The sequence below is a fragment of the Nothoprocta perdicaria genome, unplaced genomic scaffold, assembly GCF_003342845.1.
Source record: "Nothoprocta perdicaria isolate Ctin4 unplaced genomic scaffold, notPer1 scaffold_3, whole genome shotgun sequence".
Lineage (NCBI taxonomy): Eukaryota > Metazoa > Chordata > Aves > Tinamiformes > Tinamidae > Nothoprocta > Nothoprocta perdicaria.
The window spans coordinates 9,102,482-9,125,096 of NW_020455532.1; the positions used below are offsets into that span (position 1 = coordinate 9,102,482).

At 55.4% G+C, this 22,615-nt stretch overlaps 1 protein-coding gene across 2 annotated transcripts in view; it reads right to left on the minus strand.

Annotated features, from left to right (window-relative positions):
* Positions 1 to 22,615, minus strand: part of PLCG1 (phospholipase C gamma 1) — a 40,972-nt gene that overhangs the window by 8,836 nt on the left and 9,521 nt on the right. For both annotated transcript variants that reach the window (XM_026042066.1, XM_026042065.1), the window contains exons 2-20: positions 15,337 to 15,489; positions 14,156 to 14,249; positions 13,786 to 13,833; positions 10,606 to 10,690; positions 9,449 to 9,532; positions 8,935 to 8,957; positions 7,765 to 7,837; positions 7,193 to 7,294; positions 5,934 to 6,052; positions 5,101 to 5,186; positions 4,668 to 4,788; positions 4,337 to 4,505; positions 3,896 to 4,018; positions 2,879 to 2,980; positions 2,478 to 2,665; positions 1,956 to 2,156; positions 1,543 to 1,662; positions 574 to 754; positions 174 to 251 (exon numbers count right to left, since the gene is read on the minus strand). In XM_026042066.1, the coding sequence (XP_025897851.1) occupies positions 174 to 251; positions 574 to 754; positions 1,543 to 1,662; positions 1,956 to 2,156; positions 2,478 to 2,665; positions 2,879 to 2,980; positions 3,896 to 4,018; positions 4,337 to 4,505; positions 4,668 to 4,788; positions 5,101 to 5,186; positions 5,934 to 6,052; positions 7,193 to 7,294; positions 7,765 to 7,837; positions 8,935 to 8,957; positions 9,449 to 9,532; positions 10,606 to 10,690; positions 13,786 to 13,833; positions 14,156 to 14,249; positions 15,337 to 15,489 (2,150 nt within the window). The remainder of the gene's footprint in view (positions 1 to 173; positions 252 to 573; positions 755 to 1,542; positions 1,663 to 1,955; positions 2,157 to 2,477; positions 2,666 to 2,878; positions 2,981 to 3,895; positions 4,019 to 4,336; positions 4,506 to 4,667; positions 4,789 to 5,100; positions 5,187 to 5,933; positions 6,053 to 7,192; positions 7,295 to 7,764; positions 7,838 to 8,934; positions 8,958 to 9,448; positions 9,533 to 10,605; positions 10,691 to 13,785; positions 13,834 to 14,155; positions 14,250 to 15,336; positions 15,490 to 22,615) is intronic.

Consider the following 22,615-nt stretch of genomic DNA (forward strand, 5'->3'; position numbering starts at 1 on the left):
GAGCTTTGGAGGGTGGTGGAAAGAGACGGGTCTTATCTAACCTTGCAGAAGGTCCTTCCTTGTCCCTGCCTTTCTCAGCAGGATTCAGGAAAGCAGGAAGAGCAGGTTGGGAGCAGCTGCATGGAGCAGAGCTGGCACTGCAGAGGGTTACACAGCGAGCGGTGAGAACGTACCTTGAAGGTGGGCATGGGGTTGGCCTCCACGTAGAAGCCGGGATGGCGACCCTCATACAGGGCTCCATAGTCCGGCTCCTGCCAAAACAAGGGCGAGTGATGGAAACGGTCACTCTACAAGAGAACAAGCCCTATCCTTCGGGGAAGGGGAAAAACGTGCCAGGGAAGACAAGCCAACCCAAGAAAGGCTGCCCCCTGCAAAGAGATGCCAAGCCCACACTCCCTGCTGCCGTGAGTCAGAGGGGCAGCCACAGACCTCACTCAAGACACATTCCCAGCAGCTCCTGGCACGCCAGGAGGCACCAAGAGACGTGGGCTGCGAAGCACAGAGAACTGCCGCGGGGCATTAGCTCAGGACAGACCTATCCCTTGTCCTTTGTCTGCCAGCACCAGCACTCACCGCTGTCCCTATCTTCTCCAGCGTCTCCTCGTTGATGGGATACCTCAGCTTCATCTTGCGGTACAGTGGGTGCTTTTCATAGTAGCTGATCAAGTCCACGAGGCTCTCGAACTCGGAGTTGCCCAGCAGCACGGTCTGGCCCTCCTGCTGCACCCGGCAGTGCTTGATCTTCCCCTCCGCCCTGGCAGGTCGAGAGAGACAGAGAAGCTGCTTGATGCAAGGCAAGAGAGGGACCTCTCCCTGCTCAAAAGCTGCTCTCCATGATGGCTGAGGAACAAAGTGGTGAGTGTTGGCCAAAGTGACCTCTGTGATGTGGCACAGCCATGTGCCACCACAGCCATGTCACCTCAGGGAGGTGTCTGCATGGCTGCAGCACATCACGGTCCCCAGGGATCCCAGCCAAGGATGCCCCACAGTGCGCAGGGCAACGGAGGCAATGTTTCCTTGTGGAAATGGGAATGTTAGGCAGGGAGAGAAGAAAATACTATGGACCTTGGGTTGAGCAAAGGCACCAGAGTCAAGGAAGAGCAGGGTCCTATRGGCTCTTACAGCACCTAAAACTTATATTGGGTCATTGAGGAGAGACCAGAAGCTCTGGAAAGGTTCCTGTTAGGCCAGAAATGCTCCATCAGTTGTGTGCCCATTGCCATGTGACACAACCTCCCAGAGGGACCCAACAGCCCCACGGGCACCACAGGAGAGGAGGCGAGAAAGGGGTACAGCAGAGAAGAGCAAAGATTCCCCAGGCCACGTGCAAACCCCTCAGAGCCATCACTGCTATTCCTGACCCCTTCACACTTGTCCCCTCTCTCGCTCTTTGCGCAGAGCCTCYGCAGCATCCCATCCCTGCTGTCTCCCAGGATACATCCCATTCCCACCACGTTCCGGGATGTGTCCCCATCCCCACCGTTTCCTGGGACACGTCCCCGACCCCGCCGCTCACGCCCACCACCCTGTCCCAGGCCGCACCGGAAGGAGATGGCGTAAGAGCTGGGCTCGCTCCTCTTGCGCACCAGGAAGGCTCCGTCGCGCGGCACCCTCATCAGCATGTGCTCGGCCTGGGCCCGCGTGAGGCTCGCGTGGTACCACCTGCAGGGAAGGCAACGTCACCGTGAGCACGTCCCTGCACTCATGTGGCTCTTCCATGCAATCCTGCTTCCCCTCACATCCAAAAGGTTGCCCAAATCCTACGGAAAAGGCAGGCAGCAGAGAGCACCACCTTAGCTGCCCACTGCCACAGGGCAGTGTCCTCCCCTCAGGGGGACAGCCAGGGGATGCAGCAGGAACAGAGCTGGCCAGAACTGCAGAGAGACTTGGAATGGCTTCCCCCAGCCGCCCAGTCATTACAGGACACAAGGCACTCTCCTCTCACACGCACTCACTCTTTGCTCTCATGGGCATTGGTCTGAGGCACYGGCTCCGTGAGCCTCATCTCAAACTCGTTGCACCTCAGCGGCACCTCCTGGTAGTGGGTGATGAGGTCGTAGAGGCTGTCGAACACGAGGTTGTCAGTCAGGAAGAACTTGGGGCTGCCGGCATCCTGCCGTGAGTGGATCCGGCAGTGCTGCACCTTCCCGTTGCGCCTGCAGGGAGGGACGGGGTAGACCAGGGTTGGTGGAGAACGTTCACATTCATTTACAGCCTCCTCAGACCCCACCACAGCTGGGGTCAGCTGAGGAGGACACGATGTTCCCGTCCCACCAGAGAAGGTTGCAAAAGGGTCTCCACAGAGAGCTGATGGAGCAGGGAGGCACAGAAAGATGGAGAAATTTGCTCACAGATCAGCAGGACAGTGGAGAATGGGACTCCACTTAGGATACAGTGACGAAGACAGTGTCAAGATGAAGACCACCCCAGGACTGACACGCAGAGCAGTGAGCAGGTCGGCACCTGCAGCCCCTTACCAGAAGGACARGGTATAGTCTCCAACGAAGGTCTCGCTCTCTCGCACGAGGAAGGAGCCGTCGGGCGCCCCGGTCTCGATGCAATACTCTGTCAGCAGCCTCTCGGCTATGTGGCGCCCGTCACGTCCTGCCCCCAGTTTGCCATGGAACCACTTCTCCGTGGAGTGAAGCTCGGTGCTGTTGCTCGCCTGGCATGGGACAACACACAGACGAGGGTCACGAGGGTGGGCTCAGGGTGCCTGGACCTGCTCTGCTCATGGGCCCTCTAACCAGGACCGAGGGACCTCTGGATTAGCTCTCACCTTTCCCACCATGGCTTGTGCTTCCGAAGTCAGGCTGCAGTGGAGATGCAAGACTGCATTTCCCCCTGATCATTTCATACAAGGGACTACTGCCCTTACCTCTTTTTGCTCTTCCTCATCCTCGTTTCCTTGGTCACTGGTTGTCTCCCCAGAGTAATAGATCTTGCTGCTGGTCAGGACGAAGTAATGTGGGTTCCACTCCTGCAAGGAAACGAGCTTTGGGCAAAGAGATCCCTTGAGGAAGCTCCTAGTTACCCAGCACCAACCAGGGGGATTTTCACTTTCTAATTAGCACGAGGAGTGATTGGGTTGGTGAAGGACAATCATCAACAACAGTGATTTAAGTGAACAGTCAGAGAACCTTCCAAGACATCCCCCAGACCCAAAGCAGGGATTTATCAGTAGGAAAAAAACACGACGTGATAGAGCTCTTATACAAACTGACTGCAGATCATGCTGCAAACTCCCCAGGAGACGTTAAGGGAAGCCAGGGGAAGGGCAAATCAGTGCAGAAAGAAAACACTCAGTATGGATTCAGCTCAAGGGATATCAGAGATGGGAACAGTTTTACCATTGCATTTTACTATATTTTCCCCAAACCTGCGTCTTTCTCATATGATCTTGCCTCAAAGATCCCCACCAAAGCACAAGCAGCTAAAAAAGTGGACTGTGTTTAAGTAAATGCACACAGGAAAATGAACACTCAACTCTTTCCAAAGCACAGTGCTCATTTAGTTGTGTTATTAAGTGTTTAGGCACTCCAAAAGCCACCAGGCCATCACTAGAACTTACTGCAGCAACAGATAACCCTACATGGATTGCACAGGGGCAGAGCCCAGAGCTCCCTCTAGCCCAGCCTTCTGCCTCTAACAAGGGCCAGCAGGAGATACCTAGGGAAGAGCACAGGAGAGAGCCAGCATAACAACTCTCCCAGCCTTCAGCTAGCTGATTCCCAAGGGATTCCCAAGAACCAGGAGAAGCCAACAGCCCTTAACTTCTTCATACAATAGATCTTCCTTCAGCACTGCACCTTGTCTTACATAATTCACAGTCTGGGTTAGCGGTGGGGTCCTATGTGGCCCTCAGAGAGGTGCCAGGTGACAGTGGCAGACGTACATGATTGATGGGGTCTTCCAGGTAGAGGATCCCGTTCTTGATGGAATTGCTGATGTCATTCTCCGAATACATCACGGACGTGGGGAGCTCCTCATAAGCACTGCCCTCCGCCAGCTTCTTGTGCTGCAGAATGGGAAAGTGAGACATGAGGAGAGGCGCAGGAATCCCCAAAGGGCAGAAGGAATTTCCCAGGGCCCAGATATGAACCACCCTAAAACCGCAGTGGGTTTGCCACAGACTAAAACAACTAAGACAAGAGATCATCATATGAGACCATCAAATGACACTGAAGTCCCACTTTCTTCCTGGGGTCATTTTTGCAGGACAAACACCAATATCTTAACCAAACTCCTGAGAACAGCTTCTAACCAGGATCCCAAACTCTTGACTAATCCACTCCTGTTTTCTTCACTTAAACACCTAGTAGGGTGAGAAGCTCACCTTTATCAGAATCTTCCTCTTGAGCTGGTTTGGAGAGGGGAGCCCGTCAGCAGAAATATCTACTGGTTTGGTGAGGAGCATATCGCCAAAGACCTTCTTGAAGTTCTGAGCCATGTTCCTCTGCTGAGCAATGCTGCAATGGTCCTCAATGGACAAGATGACAGGAAAACTGGGAGGAAGAAATCAGCTGTCGTTACCAGAGCAGTGTCTGGATGGCATTTAACAATTCCAAGTTTAGTCTCTGGATAATGGTTTTGCTACAGCCTCAGCTCCAGCATTTTGTCTCTCTGACCACTCTGCCGGGTGAGGTTCAGGTCCCTGGTGTACTCACTCGGATGTGACAAAGGCATGTTCCTTGATAGTGACCAAGACATCGGAAAACTTGATCTTGGTGGTCAAGGTGTGTCCGTGGTAGATCACTGGCATCCCATCAGGACCATCCCAGCAATCCACTGCAAGAGACCCAGGGGGGAAGCTTATTCCAAAGGCCAGAACACAAGCACGACCCAGACACAAGAGAGACCTGAGCACAGCAGGGAGCTCCCGTTGGAGGGCAGTAAAGGACAGAAGGGAAAAATCAACATCTCTCTGGGGGAGCAGAGGCTCAGGCACGTACCAAGCAACCTCAGCCCTTCAGCATGTCACAGTGACAACACTGAATTCACCCTGAGCACCCTTCTGTGCCCAGACTTCACCTCCCACCATAAAGCACCCCAGTGGTGGGACAAAGGTGCTGGGAGAGAGCCAGTGGCCCCTGTACTCACGTTCAATGCAGCGGCAGCCCATGCGCAAGCAGCGGGCGTAGGCCTCCAGCGAGGACTCGCTCGAGAACTGATCCCCCGTCAGGTACCTTGCACATGAGAGGAGGGATCAGGAGAAGACAGACGTGCACTGCACGTGGGGTGACCTCCCAGGACGCCGCGGACCTGTCCTGTGTTTTTAGGGAGGGTGACAGTCCCTGTCATCTTGCCTAGGGTGGCTATGGCTCTAGCCCTACTCGGAGGTGCTCCAAGCACTGCCTGGCTGAGGCAGGGTCTTGAGATGAGCTTTCAAGAGCAGTATCAATAATGGTGCCACAAATACGAAGCCAAATGAAGACTTCCCTAGGCCAGGCTACCCTAGCAGCTCCCTACCTGCGCTCCAGCTCAGCTAGCAGTCAGCTTTGGAGATCCGATTCCCAGTTTTTAAATCAAGATGAACATGTTGGGGCTACACCACACCAGCTGTGAGCACAGAGTGGCTGTCTGCCTGCAAGGACTGCAAGTCTACAAGGCTCTTCCATGAAGATTGCGGGTACATGGCCATCTTCAGCCTGCTAAGGTTTTACCACATCCATTCCTAAAGGCTAAGAAAGATGATATTGCTGATGGGAAGACACTGCCAAGGGACCTGAAGCACAGTCTGAGCAGATGTTCACTGCTGACACAGCAAAAYACCAATGCTAAAACCATGGCAGGGAAGATTGAGGTATTAAGAGAGTCTCTTATGTACTGGTCTGCTCGTCTCATCACTGCGACCAGGCAAAGTGGTTATGGAAGAATTTCACCCTGCCCTAGCAGGACACGATGCCGGGAACAGACATCTCCCTCGTCCTTACGTGTTGTGCGAGGAAGAGATCCAGTAATGGGAGAGGGGGTTGTTCATGTTCTCCAGACACACCATGTCCAGCTGCGAGTCCCAGATGCTGTTCTCTTTGGAAAACAGGAAGGTGAGAAACTGCTCAAGAGAAAAAAACAGAAGAGTGTTAATGACGAGGCGGATTGAGTGCAGGGGGTACTTTTACACACACAGCTGGTCCTCAGAGGCAACAGCCACCAAGAGGGCAGCTGTTCTGCAAGCCCTGCACAGGCTGTGTTGTGTGGTGGGAGGCTGCCTGTTGACTCCACCACCRGCAGGCAGCCAAGAGCCTGATTCAGGTCCAACCAGAGGCAACTGAGACTCAGAGCACAGCCACCTGACTCAGCGTGCTCAAGTGACCACAGCTTTCGGTGTTACCACCTATCTCCCAAGCCACAGCAGGACTGTGATCCTTACACTGGACACACAGATCCCTATGGTGGCCCAACTGGAGTCAAATAAAAAGAATCTTTCTGCATTTTATTTGCAAGTCAGGTACACAGTCAGCTCATGTGGCAGGCAAGAGCTCATTAGGGCCATGGAGGTATCTCCAATCATTTTTATTCTTTTGTTTTCAACAGTTTGGCGTATTAACTTCCCTAATGGGTGCAAGTTGAAACCCAGACAGTTCCATTTCCATGTGAGGAAGAACTTCTTCCCTGTGAGGGTGCCAGGCTGCCCAGGGAGGCTGCAGAGGCTCCTTCTCTGGAGAGCTTCCAAACCCACCTGGATGYCACCCTGTGCCATGTGCTCTGGTGTCCCTGCTGGAGCAGGGGGCTGGACTAGATGATCTCTAGAGGTCCCTTCCAACCTCAACCRTTCTGTGATTCTGTGTGATTCCTTGCCTTGAAGAGAGGCATGTTGCAAAAGGGCATGAAGCCAAACACGACCTCTTTTTTTTTTGTCTAGCAGCTGCACCACCTGCAACCATCCACTCCTCAGATGCAACTGCCCAATGAGGGCTCCTCAGCACGAGAGCAGGGCCCAGAAACCATTTCCTCCACCAGTGGCGAGACCCCCCCGCTCTCGTGGAGCCCGGAGGCCACCCAGACCACCAGGCTCGTCCTGCCGAGCGCTGCTGCTCAGAGGACACGGCAAGGCCCTGACCGCCGTGACCACGGTGCAAAGCCACAGCRGGACGGAGACCTGGGTGCTCGCGCCGCAGCACCCGCTGCGTGGGGAGGCCGCGGGTGCCGTCCCCGCCAGGCCACGCACTCACTCGTGTGCAGGGTGCCTTACTTCATCCAGGGAGAAATAGGGCTCGTCGATCTCTCGCAAAGGGTCTCGCAGGAAGCTGAACATGAACTCCTGCACCTGAAGGATATCTGTAGCCCAGAGCTCCTGCAAACCCACAGAAAGATATCAAAAAGCAGCAATTTCAGAAAGTGTTATTCAAAACCACATGCAGCATATCCAGCTAGAAGCCCTAACCATTAGGGAGGCAGTTGTAAATATGAGGCTGCCCCACCTGGGGATTCAGCCATCAGCACAAACGCTGGCTAGCCAGCGACTGCAGAAACCTGACCCGTTCTTAAGTGGCCCTCATTTTCCCTTATTTCACGTATTCTTCCCCCTCCGTTGAGAGGGCCCTTCTGCTCAGAAGATTGCTCCCTCCCTTGCTCAGGGACCTTCTGCTCCCCATCTCTTCCCGGCAAGGGTGCCTGGCTGAGGTGCCTTTCTGGTCCTTGCAAGGTGCTCTACAGTGGTGGACATGGGCCAGGAGAAGCTCCCCGTGACCTGATTGTTCCAGCTGCAGGTCAAAACCACCCGCCCAAGTGCAGGATTCCTGAGGATGTGATCCCCCCGCTCACCATCTGGCACTCCAGTAGGAACTTCTGGAAGTCCAGCAGCGACACCCTGAAGTGTTCAGACCTTTCTCCACCCCTGAGGGAAGAAAGAGAGAGGCTTCCAGTAGCATCACAACATGTCCTGAAAGAAGAGCCACACGCAGGTGACACCCACCACGTCCCCCAGCAAGCACCAGGGTGCCAAGGGCTGCAGATGCAGCCGGAGCATCCGAGGTGGGATGGCAAATGCCCAGCAGCTGAGCTGACGTGTCCACATCCCAGAGATGGGGGCACCTCGAGCAGTCCAGCAGTCACCCACCAAGGGTACAACATGAAACTCCAGTGGAGAGCAGTAAAAATAAGCAGAAAGCCAGAGGGACTGAGTTGTATAAAAGGGAAAAGAAGTAAATAGGTATGGGGCAGACAAGGGGTGGTCGTGGACGCGACAGACATCTGGAGAGCATGGCCTCAAGGAGCTGCTCGGAAAGGAGCAGGGACCGTTTGCAGCTGATTATCTCAAAATGCTACTTGTCCCTGAGAGTACCTGGCTGCAGGGGTCAGACAGGGACATGCTGGGCACTACCAGGAGAAAAAGACAAATGGATGGGGCAGCCTGACCACCTGGGTACAGGGATTAACCACAGGCTCCCTTCCAACTCTCTTTTCTGTGGTTATATGGGAAAATAAAAAAAGAAAGGGAACCATGGAAAATTACCTGGACAAGCTAAGAAGTCTTTCACTCTTTGCATCCATGTCTAAACTGAGTCTCTTTTTATCACRGCCGAGATGTGCATGGGTCAGGACCGGGCGGGCACAGCTGCCGATGGCACCRCAGGCACCACCTGGAGCAGCTCCATGGCTGCTGCTGCCCTGCGTGGTCCTGGTGCAGCAGCCCACTAGGACCAGCTACAGGTAACTTTGGGGAAGCGGCCCCAACAGCTCATTTATCTCACATAAAACATCTGCCAAGTGGTGGGTGCAGCTGACCTGGGCTAGCTCTCAGTGAGATGCTTGGGAGGAAGGGAGTCCCTTACCGACCCGTGTCTACGGTGCAGATGCTGACTCACAAAATGCAAAGGAAAGAAACCTGCCAGCAGCACTGTGGCAAGCAAGGGCGCTGCAGCCACCTGCTCAAKCTGGGAGCAAAAGGAAACAGCGCTGCCCCTTCCCCAGCAAGCAGAGAGAATTAACCACCTGTCTAGGAAGGGGACGTCCATCTGTAAAAGAAAAAAGCACAAACATCAGATTTGCAGCAGTGTTGCCAGCGTATGTGAAAGTGTGACTTGATAAAGGTCAAGGTGAGGAGAGTAGTAGGGAGCTCTTTGTACGGCCCTGAGCTCCTAGACCCTTTCAGGTGGCTGCAGGCAGATCTGTCCCCTTGCAGATCAACTCTTGGTGTTGTTTGAAGGCAACCTTGGCCAACCCACCTGTCCTGGAGCAGCCGTAGGTGTCCGGCCCTCCCTCCTCCCCACTGTGCCCTTCACCTTGTCCCAGGCCCTGCCCTGCCTTGCCATCCTTGCAGCTACTGCTCAYGCAGCCCTCCAAGGGCTGTGCTAGCCACATTAAGCAAAAATGTGTTTGCTTCTGTCTTCCCTGGCTCAGGGGTGGGCCAGGGAAGCTGGCCCAASCTATTAATTGAGGGAGGCCAGGTTAAAAAGAGCAACCAACAGTAATGCCCTTCCCCACCCCTGGGGCATTCAGCTCTTACCATCTTTTGGGCGCTGAACATGAGGCTGCGGTAGAGCTGYGCGAACTGCCCGTACGTGATATCCCCGTTCCTCTGCTCCACGTCCTGCAGCCAAGAACAACAGCGGTGTTAGAGGGGCCACAGGCAGCTCTGCAACAGACCCGCAGGGCCTGCGGGGTCCCACGTGCCCTCAGGATGCCCCAGCACGGGGCTGGAGACGCTCCTGCCGAGACAGGAGAGGAGGAGAAAGGCCCAACCATTGCTCCACCTTCTCCCTCTCTGCCAGGAACAGGAGAACCCCACAGCAGCACCCAGGGACACGAGCACATCCTAAACCCGGGGCTRCCAGCACTGCCCAAGCCCATCCGCACAGATGCATCACTGTGCTGAGCATAAAAGCACTGCAGCTTACTTGAGCAGTARCAAAAGGATCGTTTCATTTTCCACTTGCAGCAAATATTTGAGGTGTCTGCAGCACACGAGGCATATGCTCCTCCTGGCACGCACTGATCTTTGGCCCTGGGGTTTATTGCTGGTGGAAGCGACTGACAGAGGTGCCCGAGGTCAGAAGTGTTGACTTTGCAGAGCATCCACCCTGCACTGGGTACACAGAGAGCTCCTCACCTGCGAGCGGGGCTGTAAAACCTGGGTGGGCACAACAGGCCCCCTGCCCTCTGCCCCGCTGAGGGAGCCCAGCAGGACCTGCCTCGCGGGCCCTTCCCGGCCCCTTCACCCCTCCTATGGGGCAGGGGGGTTTGGGAAGACCGGTGGGAGCAGCAGGATCTTCCTTAGCAAAACTGACCCCTAGGCAAGCAGAGCGGAGGAGTATTGAAGGAACATATATATATATATCTTATAAGGAAGGAGCAAGGCCCTTCACTGATACTGGAGGGTCATGAGCACCAAGGTTTCTCAGCTCTGCTCTCCATTCAACCTCACAGGGATGGAGCTCAGGCACTTCCACCTTTCACCCTTATTTTCTCCCTACAAAATCATTTTTCCCCCCTGATTTCCTTGCTCCCAGCAGCGTTACGAAGCTCATCCGCAGGGCAGGAGCTCCTGGGTGCTCCCAAGCTCTCCCCTGTGCCAGGAGCGAGTGCCAGGCTCATGTGGGAAGGAGCAGGAGCAGTAGCTGGTCCTGGGTGCAAGCGAGGAGAGGGAAGGGGCTGCAAACTCACCGTGAGCCTCTCGCGCAGGAACCTCATGTTGGGCACGCGATAGTTGACCTGGGACAGCATGTTCTTCAGGTCCTTGGCCGAAATCCTGCCTCGGCCGGGGAAAGAGGGGACAGGGTCAGGAGCTGGCGGGCTGGAGGACTTCRGTTGGCACATGGGATCTCCATGCAAAGAGCAGCCATGCCCCGAGGGGCATCAGCGTTCAAACAGCAACCTGCATCCCTGCAACTGCCACCAGCACCCACAGCAAACCAGGTTTCCTGCCTAGATACATGTTATAGAGATGCATTGTGTTTTTAAGTTATTTTGGCCCAAAGCAGAYGCTGGGAGACCAAACCCTTCCCCAAACCCATTTTCTAATGCCTGGAGGGAGCTGCACAGGCTTTGCAAAACCAGGCTAATTTTATCTGAAAGAGATAACAGCCTGTTTTTGGTATCTCTAGGCACAGGTACAAACCTGCCACACAGGCATGASCTGGGGAAGATGCAATGGGCACCGAATTTGACGCCACACGTGGACTGTCCAGGGAGAGTTCATGGGGAGCGCTCAGCAGTGACCCCAGTGGCCACAACTGCCCTTCTCTTCCCAGCTCTGCACCCTCTGCGAGGCACGAATCACGCAGAGGAAACCCTGGATCAGCAGAGCACTGTGCAACTCGCTCCGCTTTCACCGGGCTGTTTTCACACACCGAGCAAGGACTAAAATCTGGATGCACTTGACAGGCACAGAAATGAGCTGGATCTCGGGAGCAGCAGCCCCAGGGGGGCTCTGGGCCACGGGCCGCTGCTCTACGCGASAGCCTCAAGCCATGGAGAGCAGCCACCCCTCTAAAAGCTGCCTCTTGCTTCTGGGAGGAGGGCAGGGTACAGGATGATTTTATTTACTGTGTTATTAAGGCGCCCAAGACCTTGGCCAAGCAGCCTGGTGCTATTTTAAGAGGAGAAAGTAAAAAAAAATAAACACCTAACCTCTTCTAAGGAAGTTTTTTGGATTTTTCCAGGGTTTTGTGGAAATGAGGCCACAGGACACATCCAGCCACCTCCAAGGGGCTGAAAACATTCCCCCCGTCCCGCTCCAYATGCTGCAATCCTGCTCCCGGGCAGGATTCCGAGCTCGCGGTGAAACACCTTCCTCCGGAGCAGCTTGGAAAAGCACAGCATCCTGTTATCCTCCTTCCACCTAACTTCCCTTGAAAAAACAAACAGCCGGAGGCCAAGCAGCCAGGGAAAACAGGCGGCACCTGTGGGCGCCGACAGCCCCTCCGAACCGCAGGACTCTGCTGGACCCACGCCGTGCAGGAGCAGCTTTCCAAAATCCCGCTCCTCTGGAACACACCGAGGTTGCTGATGATTTGTAAGAGAAGCGTTGTTGGTTTGTTTTTATTTAGGAAAAAAAAAAAATCACAGCTCCCTATTCCCTTCTCAAATCCATTTCCAGGCTCCAAAGCAAAAAGCTCCAGTGGCACCAAAGCGAATGTGGAAACACCTGGTAAGGGTGAGGACTTCATCCAAGAATGAGAGATTTCCTATAACTTCTCTCTCTGCCTTACTGAAAGCTCACAGTTGCTTGTAAAATAGGGAGACCTAAATCTTTCCATGTTCCCTCTCCGTGCTGCAGCGTTCGGATTTGGTGCTTTCAGCTGGACCCACAGTTCTGTTAATTAAACAGTTTGCATTTAATCCTCCTCCTTTAACTCCAGCTAACGAGTACACCGTGTTTTGCTGCCTCGATTCTAACTGCCGATAGAAAGATGACATTAAAAACAACACTGAGAGAAGCACGCAGGCTGGTTGAAGCAATTTTGGCAGCCACATCTGCACGTTCAGCCTCCTCTGCCCTGCCACAAAGCTGTTTCATTAGCTCTGCTCTGTAACGGATGAGAAAGAACAAGGACTGACGTTTCCCCTTCCTCTCGCAGTCGGGCTCCAGCCCCTCACGCAGCCTTTCCTGCACCTGCCTCCTCCTCCCCATCACCACATGCAGAGATCTGGTTTTCAAGTATGTGAAGGAGAGAGACAACATTCCCATCTGGAGCGGTGGGACGGGTCAMCTCCTCCAGAAGGAGCTGCACTCACCCTCAGGAAATGGGTTTGGATTCGATGATCTTGAAGGTCTTTTCCAACTGTTAGATTCTACATGGGTGCTGCCTAAAGGAGCCCAGAGCTGCATTCCTGCCCAGCCTCCAACAACACCCAGGGCACAGGCGAATCAAGCCTTGATTGGAAGGGCGTGTGGCCATTGTGGAGCAGCTGCAGGACATTAAGAGCTGCATCCCCTTCCCTCACTACCTCTGTGAGCACTAACCCTCCTCTGCAAACCCACCGTGCCCCCAGCCCCAACATCGGGCAGAGCACAGTGAGGGTGAAGCTGGGAGGGACAGGGTAGCCCCCTTTCCAAGCCGTGGGAAGGGCCCATCTGAAACATTCCCTCTCCACGGGCAAGGGAAATTGGATCCTCATTTTGGCCACATCAGTTCTTTGTGTACAGCTAAGCAGGGCAGATGGGGCCCTCGTCTAGAGAGGCCTGCAAAGCATCTACACAGCATCACACACCAGCCAACACCTCCACGCACCGCTCTGCTCAACTGAACCCCAGCTGCCCTGGGAAGAGAGCAGGAGAGAGGAGGCCCTGCCAGTTCCCGAGGGGCAATCCCAAAGAGGGTTCCCAAGGGCATTTCTTGGGTGAAAGCGTCCACTGCACAGAGATATTCCCCATGCAAAACAAGCCCTTCTCTCCTGAGTGCAGCTACAAAAAGTTTCTTGGCAGGGGCTTCCTGCCAGGACCAGGAGGACTGCAGGGTGCAATGTGGAAATCGTTAGCACTGCTACATTTAACCCTGGGGAGGAGGCAAAGGGGCAGGTCCTCTGCAGCAGAGCGCCCTGCCACGTGCTCGGTTGCCAGGGCAGAAAGCCCAGCCCAGGCAAACAGGGAGCAGATGGGGCCCAGGTGCTCCAGCGTGTCCRGGGGGGCACGAGCTGCCCTATCTATCCGCAATGTCTCCAGCTCTTCCCTCTGCTCTCCCCTCTCCTGAGCAGGGAGCTGAGGAGCATGGAAATCAATACCAAAAAGTGAACACATTTGGTTATCATCACAGGGGAAAATTGTGCCCCGCTGATGAGAGGAGGTGAGTAACAGCCCGTGGAAAGCACCACATAAAAATGAGGGTTTCTCTCTCTTTTTACCTGTCTTCTCGGTTACGATCCAGMGAGTAGAACTGCTTCCGGAGCCACCTGAAAGGGAAGGCACAACCACACACACACTTAGCCTTAACTTCTCGTGAGCCCCTCCTGCTTGTGGCTGCAGGCACAGGATGCTCCACGTCCCCCCACTCACATCCCTCCCATCACAGGAGCTGGTTGTGCTATGCGAAACTCCCTGTGCCTGAGAGCGAGTGCACAAATGAGGCGGCACAAAGSAGAAAAAGGAGCTGGAGACTCACTGGGATAATAATCCCAATCCAGGACAAGAGCAGAAGGACCCTCCTGAGAAGCTGCCCTGCTCCTTTCCTGTAGCCTGGGTCTCTCACTCCTATAACATGGCCAAGTTTCTCACCTTTCGATCTGCAGGGGGGTGGCAGCCCTCAACGTGTCTGCCACCAGCCAGTTCAGGCCTTTGATCCACATGTTGACCTCTTCCTCAGAGGTGGCTGTGAAAAGAAGGAATGGGAGAAATGGGAAGAGGGGATACAGAGCCTCACTAGCACAACCCCCTAGGGCTATCCCCAGTGATGGGGACCCCTTCCCTCATCCCAYGGGAAGGAGTTGCTGTCGGAAGGGAACTCTCCTTGCAGATTTTTCCCCCTGGGCTCCTCTCCCTGCTGAGCTTCTGCTYGTCTCCCCCGGGACGTGCACAGCTGGCTTGACACCCTCTCCTCCACATTTCATGCTTTCCCCTACTCAGCTCCTGAGCACAAGGCTGTTATCCTTGTCCCCAAGGAGCAGGATGCTCAGGTTGCCCTGGGTGACAGGTCAGGAACATCCTGGGAATGTCAACTCCCCCTTAATTTCTCCATTACCAACTGTGTCCTTTCCTAAGGCAGGAAGTGCTCCCATTTGTCCCTGCGTGCTGCAGGGAGCACTAGGCAGGAGGCAGATTTGCCATGGACATTTGGTGTGACTGTCTCCCTCAGGGATGTCTAAACAAGACACCAGACTGTGCGCTGTTAGTGGAAGAAGTTGTTCCCCAGCAGCTGAACAASAGCAAGTGATTCTGAGCGCATGTTTCACCCACCCCAGACAAGAGGTAACTCAGCAGCACAGACCTCTACTCTTCAGCAGCAAAACACAAGACTGGCTGCTCCAGGTCCTGCCTAAGTCAACCAACAAGATGTTTAGATAAACTGAAATAACGCATCAGAGTTGCTGTGACTTTGAGAGTTACTGTTTGCCACCAGCAGTAACCAGCAGTGTTTTCCTGCTCAGAGCTGCAAAGCCTAAACAAGAGGCTTTACCACTTCATGTGCACGGCCAGTTACAACAACTCATCTGATGAACATTCACATGCCAAGCTGGGATAACACAGATTATTTCACTCACAAGGTGAGTTAACTGATTTCCCAGATCAGCATGACTGAAATAGAAGCACTTCTTCCAAAGACACCCCTTGAAAATGCTGAAAACATCTGCCTAGAAATACACTCTCACTCACGGAAGGTCATGCAAAGCGTGGGTGCTGTGGTGACCATGGCCTGATCTGCCCTCGCTGACACAGCCCCAGGCCCACAAGCTCCCCACCTTGCAAGCTGAGGGTCTTCAGCCTGAATTCCATGCCGTAGAGGACAACAAAGCAGTGYGACTGGTCTGGCCGGAAACATGGATCCTCCTGGTACCGGTCAAAGTCACGGGAATTCTTCCCTGGACGAATCTCTTTGATTTCCCGAATGTCCACTAGGAGATAAAGGGAGAAGGAAAGGCGAGTTAGCAAATGTCTTGAAGCTTCTGTGAAGTTGAAAATCTTGAGTTCCTAAATGCACAGAAGGGAGACAAGGCTAAGGGGGGGACAGGYTCACCACAGACACCGGTGCAGCCGCCTTTGTGCTGCCACGACGTTTGCAAACATCGTGCAAAACATCCAGCTGCTCTGTGGCGGCTGCAAAGATGGATAATATCTGTGAGCTCATGGGAAGGTCTGCAAAGTTGAGCTGACTGTAAAATCATCAGGGCATGAAGACTGCAAAAWTGGGGCAACTAACGGGTTTTATGGAGTCTCCTAGGTCTAGGAGGGCCCTGGCACCCACTTTTGAGCATGAAACCACCTCCAATGCAATGTCCTCACCCTGTAGAGCCTCCTGCCCACGACACTGCACCAGTCCAGCAGAAAACACTCTGGTYCTTCCATGGACCTTCACTAGTTGACGCTGAGCACCCCAAGTGACCGGCRCAAGGCTTCCCAGCCCCAGTGCTCGCCACTGACCAGCCGACACTCAAGGCAACCGAGCGCGCCGGTGACTGCGAGTTTCTCAGCTCTTTGGCTTTATGCCCCACGCTTTCCTCTTCCTCCCACCAACAGACATCTGCACGCTCGTTTTTTCCTTTTTTTTTTTTTTTTTTTTTTTTTGCCTTTCAAGAGAGCAGCCGTTGTTGAGAAAGCGTTTCCCAGAGGTGAGAAACTCAAATGGAGGTCTTCCAAACCCGCCTGGATGCCATCCTGGGCCACATGCTCTAGGTGCCCCTGCTTGAGCAGGAAGGTTGGACTAGATGATCTCTAGAGGTCCCTTCCAACCTCAACCATTCTGTAAAAGACCTCTGAGGACGTGGCCCAGCTTCAGGATGTCCCATTTGCAGCTCCTGCACCCCACGGGCACTGAGGATTTAAAAAATCCATCCTTCCTCAAGCTCAAATTAGACACCGGCCCTGCCTTGACTCCTGGTTTACCCAGCTGGGTGCTGACCCTTCCTGCCCTCTCCCCACTTTCACCCCAAGCTTTGGTGCCGTTTCCCGAGGAGGACAAGCAGGGAGAGCCGCTTGGGGAAGGTCTCGTGGCCTGCTCGCTCCCTCCCCCAGGGGAAATTCTGGGAATGGATCCTCATTGCCATAAAACAAAGAGAAAACAACAACAAAGGCCCCAAGCCCCCAAGAATCTCTGCTTCCTGGAAAAATAAAGTTTCCTAAATGCCCGAGGGAATCAAACAACAACATTTCTGAGTCACGTTTCCAAAGCAGATGATGCTTCTGAGCAATGTGGGATGGAGATGACTGCAAACCTGGCGTGTAATTCATCCCAATTAAACTCCACTTAGTGCCGGCGCTGCGGATCGACTCGCCCTGCATTTTGATTTACCGCAGTTTAGTGCTGGGGAGAAACGAGAGCCGCTCATCAACCGCGGCCGAGGTCGGCGGTGCCGGGACGGGTCGTGAGCGGCGACGCTCGCTCCAAGCAAGCCCTGAAACCTGGAACAGCCTCGAGGAGACTCGTCCAAAACGTTCCCTGAGAAACATGGGAGCCTCTTTGCCAGGGAAGCAGAGGCACAGCAGCCTCTGGGCTACAGATACCCGGGTAAAAACCACTTTTGTGCTGTGATCTGGACATGCACCAAATGCGGAGGGAGGAAAAACACACCAAGACTTGGATGGTCTTCTGGCTTTGGGCAGGATATTGTACAGTGAATCTGCATCTGGAGACAGTTGCAACCCACTCACTTGCCTGACTCGGGACATAACTATTTCAGATCACTGCAATAACCCTTAAAACTCTGCAAAAAAGGGCAAGCCCACAGAAAGATCCAATTTCTTGGGACCACAGGCAGACAAGACCTATGGAGCAAGCAAGGGTGTGACCTACCCAGTGGTAACGAGCCGGCACATTCAAACATTTGCTTGCCCTGTCCACGTGCTCACATCCTTAGCRAAAGGGCATGTTATTTAATCCCTTAAAAAGTGCATCACAGCATTAAAACATTGCAGTTTTCGCATCTGTGACACACACAGCAGGGCTGAAGACTCTTCCCACCTCAAAAGGCTGCAGCACTTGACAAAATCCCCTGCCAAGCGCTCCAGGTGGGTTTTCAGTCATTTACCAGGTGATAACTATTAAGCACCCGCTGCTGCTCCCTGGAAAGAAGGTACCAGAATGGTAATGGCCTTTCTTTGCACCAGCTCTCAAGTGTCTTGTCTCTGCTGARGGATTCTGCGGCGCTGGCTTCTTGCTGCAAAGAGTGCCCGTGGGTTAAGGGTGATAGAGCTGTGGTTGCAAAGTGCATGCCTGAAATGCAGGCAATGGAGAAACCCCTGCAGCTAAYGAGGAGGTTCTCCAAGGCAGGAGCATGCGGGGAGTTCGTATGGGAAAAAGCAGCCCCCGGGAGGACAGGGTGCACCTGGAGGGAGCAGGGCACGAAGCGCGAGCCCACGCACGTCGCAGCTGCTCGCCTGGCTCTTCACCCGCCCGGACGTGCCTGCGAGCGCTGCCGAGGGTGGTTTAGGGCTGGGTTTGCGCAGCCCTCCTCGCGCCGCGCTGCKCTGCTGCGGCGCAGCCCGCCCGGCTGCGCTGCCTCCGCTGCCTCAGACACCTCCGAGCGCCTTCGCGCGGGCGAGGAAACGGCTCTTGAGCAGGAAGAGCGAATGCCCCTGTCCCACGAGCGCCGACGTCCCCGAGCCGCCCGCATCCCTGAGCCGCCCGCATCCCCAGCTCCCAGCCCTGCTGTCCGCCTGCCTCCGGGGCCAGGCAAAAACCAAAGGGAAGCCAGGAGCATTTCCAGCCCTAGGAGAGCCAAGAGGARAACACAGACACCTCGGCAAACGGCAGCCCCCCTCCCGAAGGTAAACAGGAAGCCCCGCTGCCGTCTCCATGTGCTCGCAAGCTTGGGCAACCTTTTCTTTCTTTCTTTTTTCCCCTGCTCCGACCACAAGGGCTGCAGCGAGTGCCAAGGGCTGCTGAGCCCACGCACTTGGCAGCGTTTGCTTGGGGGGAGCGGAGGCCCTGGCAGGGAGCACTGCGTGGGGGAGCCCGTTCCCCCCGGGGATGGGGAGAACTGGCAGCCGGCCTCRAGCAGGGGGTGGAAAGTCAAAGGGAGAGGGCAGACAAGCGGGGAGCAGCCGGAAACAGGGCGGGCGTTCTCCTGGAGAAGCATCATCTCCGAGATGGAGAGCCAAGGCTCCGAGCTGCCCCAGGTGAGGGGCGGGTTGGGGATGTCAGGACACCCCCCAGGCGCCGCGTGGGCTGGCGCTGAGCTGGGATCTCACCTGCGGTGCCTCCTCCTGCACCAGAGGGTGGAGCTGAGCCTTGCAGGAAAAGGCTCCTCTGGCGGCCCGTTATCCTCTTCCCTCTCGTGCAGCTGAGGAGGAGGCCAGGCACAAGGGAGGACTGATGGGCAGCGAAGCAACAAAGGACCTTCAAAGTGTAGGGAAGAGCCCAAGGTGGGGGCATGGAGCACCATGATCCTACAGCGCTGCAGGCCACGTGTGCACGAGGGCAGAGGAACAAGTGCCAGGTCTAGGCCAAGCCCTCTAAACATAAGCAACTGCTCACTGTGGAAGGCCACATCTCTCCRCCGTCACCGCAGAAGGCAGAAAACAGTCCCCACCTGCATGGAGAGAGGCAGGAGCAGGGAGGAGGTGCCAGGGCAGAAGCAGAGGACAGCTCCGCACATCCCATGGGACCACGAGTCCTGCTGTGMGGGAGCAGGAGCTACCAGGGAGCTTGAGCCCCTCTGCCCTGAGGGCCTCCCCAAGCCCGCGCGCTCACAGCTCTGTCCGTACGGAGACACTCCACGGCCACGGCCTGTCCTTGCATTAAGATGACACCGGCCTCCAAGTTCCTTGGATTCAGGAGGTCAGGTAAAGACTGCCACAACGTGCCCAACACACCACGATGGCTGGAASCCTCCTCCTGCAGCGCTCTGCAAGGGGCAGGATGGTGTCTGGGGCACAGAGCCCTCCCTCCAGCACGAGCAGGTTGCATCAGAAGGAAAAAGCTGGCCCTATATCCCCCCAGCACCACCTGGGGAAGAACCCAAATTACCCTCTGGGTACATGAAAACCAGATCCACCCTTAAAGTGCTTCAAAACTGAAACCTCACCCAAGCCCTGCTTCACCACTGATGTTTCGTATGGGTTTTGTAATGCGCATGGACACCCTGGAACAGACTGCCAAGGGTTGCAAAATTCCCATCTGCGAAGGGTTTCTGGAAAGATGCTAGGCAGATTTTTAAAAGCTGCTGATTAAAAGGGAGTTTAGCCCAAATTACCCTCTGGGAGCCTGCAAGGAAACATCCACCCCTTGCACTAGGGATACTCAGTGCAACGTGCACGTGTGGGTTGAAATGGTGCATTGGTGGCTACATCCTCGCTCAATATTACAGCTTGATCCCAGCTGGCTGAGATAGATTCCCCATGCCCAGGGGCTGCAGGCCATTCCCTCTGCTTAAAAACAATCCCTCTGCTTAAAAACAAAAACAATCTCATTGTGGTATTTAACACTGTAGAGCCCACTGAGCACCACCTGTGTCATCACTTGTAGCCTTCCCAGTGCCCAGAGAGCCACTGGAGAAGGAAAGCCAAGTGAGAAGGGGGCAAGGACGTGAGTCTCATGTGCATGGCAGTAATAACTGAGAGATGAAACTCTTATGCAAGAGCATGGAGAATAAAGCGATGGTTTTGAGTGCTTAATATTTCAGTAGGACCCCTTTGAAACATTTACTGAGGCCAAAACGTGCTATTAGAAATTGCAGAAGTTTCAAGGATTTCACGCTGCCTTCCTTGTTCCTGGGTCTGCCAGGTGGCAGGGGGATGTCAGGAGCCCTTGGCTACCCCAGAGCCCAGCAGCCAGCCCGTGTGCTGAGCCCGGGGCAGGCTTGGCCTCCTGCAGGGCTTTTGGGCCAGCTCTGCTCTCTCCACACACTCAGCTCTGTATCCTGTTAGGAAGGACAACTCTGATTTGCCAAGTGCAACCGAACACCACTCAGAGACACAAAAATCCCCCGTGATTCGCAGGGACGGGTCAAGGAAGCACTAAGTGCTCTGCTGGCCGGCGGCCAGGGTGTTGGGCACCCCGCGGGCTGCAGCCACCTCTCGTGCCCTTCTGCAGAGCCCCTTCCACCCGCCCCGCTCTGCACGGGCCCTGCTCCCGGGCCACGCCACGGCCCCTGAAACGCAGCCACCTCCGGGGTGGCAGGTGCCAGAAACGCTCTCCTGGTGGCACATCTAGCGTGACTGCCACCATGGGCAGCAGCCGGGATCAAGGCACCGGGTGGACACTAAGGAGTTGAGCTGGAATTGGGCTGAGCTGCAAAAATTAAGACTCTTCACAGCGAAATGCATGTGACACCCGTAACAAACACAGGTTCAGCCTCACGATTTGTATATCTCAAAGAACCCCCAAATTAACCTTAATGTATTAAAAACAGACATGCAGCCACTTACTGCTGTGTCTGCCARCAGCATTTCTGGGCACCAGCTACCAGGGCTCTGAAGCGTTGGTAGCAGATGTTTATCCAGACAGCACAAGGATGAACCAGCTGAGGCCTTTCACTGAAYCTTCCTGCTTCTTTGGGGGCGAGGAGCAAAATGCTCCACTCCTGCTTGGGAGGTTGATGAGGAAGGGATGTGATGGGGACACTTGCCCCTCATGGGCTGGCAATGAAGCTTAAGGCCCATCCTCATCCCTGGATGAGGATCCTGTGATGAGGAATTGCAGCTCGGTAGCAGCAGGACACAGCAGCCAATGTTTGCCCCAGGTCACTGCGTTTTGCTATGGGGTGACTGGTGCACAGTCCTGGGAATGGCAACACCCACAGCGAGTGCATTTGGGGAGGGAAAAAGCTCCATCAGAAATAAAACAAACCCAAAATAGAGACAGGAGCTCCCGATTTGCCCACATAAGCGGCAGCGGCCCAGATCGGGATGAGATCCTGGCCGCTCTCTGACCCAGCGCTATCCACACGGGAAGGGCAGGAGCGGGCAGGGAGGCCGGGCAGTGGCACCGGCGCCGCTGGGAGCGGCTGCTCTCGCTGGCACCCGCGGCGGGCGGCAGCGGCACGGCGGGCGGCTCGGGCGGCCTCTCTGCGGGCACAAGTACTTCCTGCCGGGGCTCGCGCTGCAGCTGCCTCGGCGTCACGGGCCCTGCGGTTTCCCCGCGCCGCTCGGTCCCTCCTCGGCCTAAGGAGCCTCCACCAAACGCGGAGGAAGCGGCAGGAGATGCGTGGGGAGATAGCCCGGGCTGCTGCGTGGCCCCACGGCCATGGGGAGAGGGAGCTGCACCCTAGGGGCTGCCCTGTCCCCTGGGGCTGCCCTGCCTGCAGGGCAGCTCGGGGCTCCTCCTGGACAGCCCCTTTCCTTGCTGCTCTACTCACACTGCAGCAGCAGGATGTTCAATCACTTATTCAGACCTCGCYGCTCTACTGACATAACCAGCACGGGCGACCTCCAAGGATTCCTGAGCATCCTCCTCATGCTGGAAGCAGCTGGAAACTGGAAGCTGCTGCAGCCTGTAGGATTCCTCTGAGCTACAAGAAGTTATGAGTTAAAAAAAAAAATACCAAATAAATCAGATCTCACAGCAAGCAAAGCAGGATGTGGCCACCTCACAATCTCTGCCCATCAGCCAGCAAAGCCAGGCAGGTTCGAGCTGGCAGTTTCCTCTGTGCTGGCGTCGCCCCGAAAGGCGACGTCGGCGCCAGGTTGCCCTGTGCTGAGCAGGCAGCACGCGGGCAGAGCCGGCCCCGCGGGTCCAGACCAAACCCGAGAAATGGGGAYCCTGTCACCCGGTCCGCTCGGGAGGCAAAAGCTTCCAATGACTCAGATGGAAACGGGAAGCGAGCGCGGGATGCCCAGCCCGTGTAGGAGCCGCAAGGTCCCAAGGTGACCTTCTCGCCGCGTGGCAGGGAGGCTCCGTTCCCGGTCCCAGACGTGGTCACCTTAGAGGACGGTGACACAGCGAGGGGGGCGGAGAGCAGCGGTAACAGGAGCCGAGGCAGCGATCGATGAGAGGCGCCGACGCAGCAGCTCCGCTCGCGGGGGCTGGGAGAATGTGGATGGGAAACCAGAGACCTCCCTGCCAGGCCGGGCTCCAGGGAGGGC